This window comes from Cyprinodon variegatus, unplaced genomic scaffold, assembly GCF_000732505.1.
Source record: "Cyprinodon variegatus isolate N-32 unplaced genomic scaffold, C_variegatus-1.0 Scaffold276, whole genome shotgun sequence".
In the NCBI taxonomy this organism is placed as follows: domain Eukaryota; kingdom Metazoa; phylum Chordata; class Actinopteri; order Cyprinodontiformes; family Cyprinodontidae; genus Cyprinodon; species Cyprinodon variegatus.
The window spans coordinates 685,916-690,083 of NW_015150729.1; the positions used below are offsets into that span (position 1 = coordinate 685,916).

Sequence of the window (4,168 nt, forward strand, 5' to 3'; positions counted from 1 at the left end):
GCAGCATTTTATAGGTCTGCTGTATGGGCCCACTTTGCATTTAGAGTGACCTACGATGACGGCGGAAAGAAAGTTGTGGATAAAAGTGCAACAGTGTGCAAGCATTGTGCAACACGTTTTGTTTATGCTAACATCAACATGACCAACATGTCATGCTAACCCCGAAATCCCACATTCTCCGTCAGCGCTTTTTTTCATTTTTTCATTTTTTTTTTTCAATTTTTTTCATTAATTTCATTAATTTTTATGGGATTTCAGTGTATCAATCAGCATATACCGAACCGAAAACCGTGACCAGGAAACCGTGAACCGAACCGAACCGTGGATTTTGTGAACCGTTCCACCCCTAGTACCTATATTAGATACTATTACAGTAACAACATAAATCTGTGTAATAAGCTTAATTTCCTTCTGTGTTTTTCATTAACTGCCATATGGATACTCACCTCATACTTTAGGGTTTGTCTTCCATTAGGGATTATCATCACTGGCCCCTTACTGCCACCCGTTGTTTAATTAACAAATATAGTTTTTGAGGACAGCTGTGGAAGCAGAGCCGGCGAGAAAAACTGCTGATAGAAGTGTTCAGCGTTGATTCAGTTGTGCTCATTACTTTGGCACTTTCCCAACTTTAATTAATCAGCAGACATATTTCCGATCTCTTAAAATATTCACAGCTTTCCGGGACCAGTCAGGGATTCAGAGTCTTCAGTGGGGGTGGCCACTAATCCGCTGATTACTCACCTTTTACTGTAAGGGATAGAGACTAGTTGTAATGGAAACATCAACTACTGAAGCACTGCTCAAGTCTTTTATATATCTTTTTGTTTGTCTTTAAAACGCTTTATATTGTAATTCGTTTTCCTCTCTTATATTTCCAGACTTTTAACATATCCTAATTGAAATCTTCGTCTGCACATGTAGAGCACTGACAGACGTTCTCAAATTCTCTGTGAGGTTTAACGGTCTTCTTTCCTTCCAGCTCTGATCCAGATGCTGGCAGCTGCTGAGGCGGGCCGAGACGTCGCTTATTTCACCTTTGGTGACAGCCAGCTCATGACAGATGTCCACAAGATGCACTCCTTCCTCACCCAGAGGAACATCAGTGTTGGTGAGGCAGCCACACATCCTGTCTATCTTTTTTCTTCCTCTCTTCATTGATACGAGTCCCACAGCCTGTGGTTTTAGCCCTAATGAGATTGCTTTTCCATCTTTATGTTGTTATCTTTATTTGTGTTTTGATGATTTACTTCATAATCTCAGATAACAAATCTTAGTTTAAGCTTTTTCAGAAGCTCAATGTATACAAACATTTCAAATACTTTTTTACTCCATCGTGCTGCAGCCCATCAAACGCCCCAAACTAATACTTCATTAATGCCCATGAAAAATACATTTGAAACTGACTAATTGGCTCATGTTAATCAGGCAAGTCAAACCCTAGTTTGTGCACACAAACAACAACAACAACAAAAAAAATCTGATATACAATATTTCTGTTTCCTCCACAGGGGAGGTGTACGATCTCCTGGGGCAGTACTACAATTCAGTTTGTAGAAACAGCCTCAGTCGGCGCCCTGATGTCAGCCTCTACTCCTTCATCTACAGACAGCTCAGACATTCTGTGGAGCCTGCTGAGTCTGGCCAACATTCACCCACAGAGTGCCCTTAAGCTCACAAGGCTGAAGAATCACTATGCCTTAAAGTGAGATGGAAAATAAAGGACTACCATAATCAACAGAAATAATTAAAAGGCTCGAAAATGACAATTCATATTACTATTAGCTTTAAGATAGGTGGTTTAAGTTCATGATTTATATTTTATAAAGCATATCAAAATCATATCCCTATTAATATGCCTTCAACGTGTATTTAGCCTTTTCATTTTAACTGGTTCAGGTTTATTGCATTCCAATAATATCAATAACTTAATAATAGGCTGTCTATATTAATCAGATTTTAAACTACAAGAAGAGAAATAAAAGTATCAAAATGTGGAAGGGGATTAATAAACTACATTCACAAGGGAAACATGGAATTATTAGGCATAGAAACAAAGATAAACATTTTGCCTTGATTTATATATATGAATTCCTTTACACTTACTTTTTTTTTATTTGTCAGAGGAAAATCCAAATGGTATTGGGCATTTTAATTATTTCTTTATGTTTTTGTTTTACTCTGGAAATGTTTATCGGTTCTGGTCTTTGTAATATTTATCCATATATGAACAAAAAATGCGCTTAATACTTGACACCTAGAAATAAAAAAGGAGCAACCTGTTCAAAGCCAAACTGTTAGATAGAACGCTGCTTGGTTCTTTATTTTGTTTCTGTGGATAATACAGCAGCTGATTGAGCTCCATTTTATTGACAATGCAAAGGTTGCCATAGATCTTCAATGTTTGTCATGTAGCTTGGTTTTAAACCCGTACTACTTAGTTTGAGATTCTTTTTTTTTTTCTTCCAGAAATTAAGAGTATGTGAATAAAATTGTAGCTAAAAATAAGTTTGGATTAAAAATGCAGTGTTGCTTTGTATGTATTTTATTTCATTACAATGTTGTGTTTTGACTAAAATTGATTGGATGTTTTCCTTTTCCTGAATGTCATTACATTCAACTTGATGTGATTTTCTATCCTTCCACTGGTCTTATTGATATTCATTGTTTTAAAAGTACTATATAATTTTTTTTCCTAATGTATTTTGTTTTGGAATTCAAAAAAAGTGTTAAATAAAATAATTTCAGTTTCTTTCCCCCCCACCTCTAATGAAATGAAGCTATATACATCACTGATGATTTACTGAAATATTAAAATGATAGTTTTAAGTTGGTGTTAAAGGTGAGGATTTAATAAATTCACAGGGTAATATATGTAATATACCTATATTTGTAATATACCTATTGTACCTATTTTTTCAGTTTTCTACAAGTGAAACCCATTTCATCCCAAATGACAGTAAACATTTTTATTTAAATATAAAATTAGTTTAGTTTGTTCCTGTGGATAAACAAGTGGGCAAGTTTACTAAAGAGAGTGTAGGTGTCAAAGCTTTGTTCCGTCTGCCTTTATGGAATCAGGACCCGAGACAGCAGGTTGCTCTTTGTTGCATGCTGAGTTCAAAAAACAGCCTTTGGTGGCAAATCTCCAGGGGGATCCACCCTAGACTCAAACAGAGTATCCTACTGGAGTGTTCTCCCTACCAGTTAACGTCATGTGTGTTTTTGACCTTTAGGCTGACACCTTTAGTAGAACGGACGCAGTAGTGTAGTTAGTTGGAGGAAAGTCTGATCCAGTGCCTTACAGATGTTGCCATACCTCTTAAAATGTTTCCAACATGATCTGAAATTGTTTTTATGTTGTTTTTGCAAATAAATTCTAAAAAACTATTCCATGCGTAATTCTTTAGCTCCTCTAAGTAGGACACTTAAAGGTATAGTGGAGGATTTTCATGAATTTCTGAAGAGACCCGCCCTCTCCACTTGCACATGCACAACTCTGTACCCGCTTCCGACAGGGAACGCCTATTAAATGCATGTGAGAGCGTGCACAAGCCCTTTTGTCCTCGTGCAAGCTCTGTTTAAAAGTTGCTGTTTGCGTTGGTCAAACAAGCTTACTTTCCAAAAAAAGATTTGTAATTTTTTCACTATGTCAGACTCACCATCGGTAAGTGAAAATGAGGACGGATGAGCACATAGGACGGCCTTATTTAAACACATCACCAGAATGATTGACAATTAGGAGGACCACTTATTTTAATGATCCACCCAGAAAAAGAACATCCTCCACTATACCTTTAATGATGAGAACATATACAATATAGAATAATGAGATTATATGATTTGTCTAATGCAGGTGAACACTTATCTAATATTTAATCAAATAATTTAGTTCATTTTCAAGAGTTGAAAGACTGATGTAAGGTCTGGCATTAGCAAAATAGCAAAATATGTAATGAATTTATAACAACTGTTTAAAACTTAAGAATTATCAATGATTCACTGTATGTTAAATATATTTCAATCATCAACTCTTGACTAGGCTACTTAAAGTTAACTAAAACTGATATACAGGTGCTGGTTATAAAATTAGAATATCATGAAAAAGTAGATTGATTTCAGTAATTCCATTTAAAAAGTGAAACTTGTATATTATATTCATACATTA

The 4,168-nt window shown here is 35.6% G+C and overlaps 1 protein-coding gene across 1 annotated transcript in view; it reads left to right on the forward strand.

Moving 5' to 3' along the window:
* The window catches only part of LOC107090007 (poly(ADP-ribose) glycohydrolase-like), a 26,040-nt gene extending 23,569 nt beyond the window's left edge, over positions 1-2,471 (forward strand). Inside the window, exons 16-17 of the mRNA XM_015383138.1 lie at positions 983-1,111; positions 1,512-2,471. Of these exons, the coding sequence (XP_015238624.1) occupies positions 983-1,111; positions 1,512-1,672 (290 nt within the window). The 3' untranslated portion in view covers positions 1,673-2,471. The remainder of the gene's footprint in view (positions 1-982; positions 1,112-1,511) is intronic.
* The last annotated feature ends 1,697 nt before the right edge of the window (positions 2,472-4,168 follow it).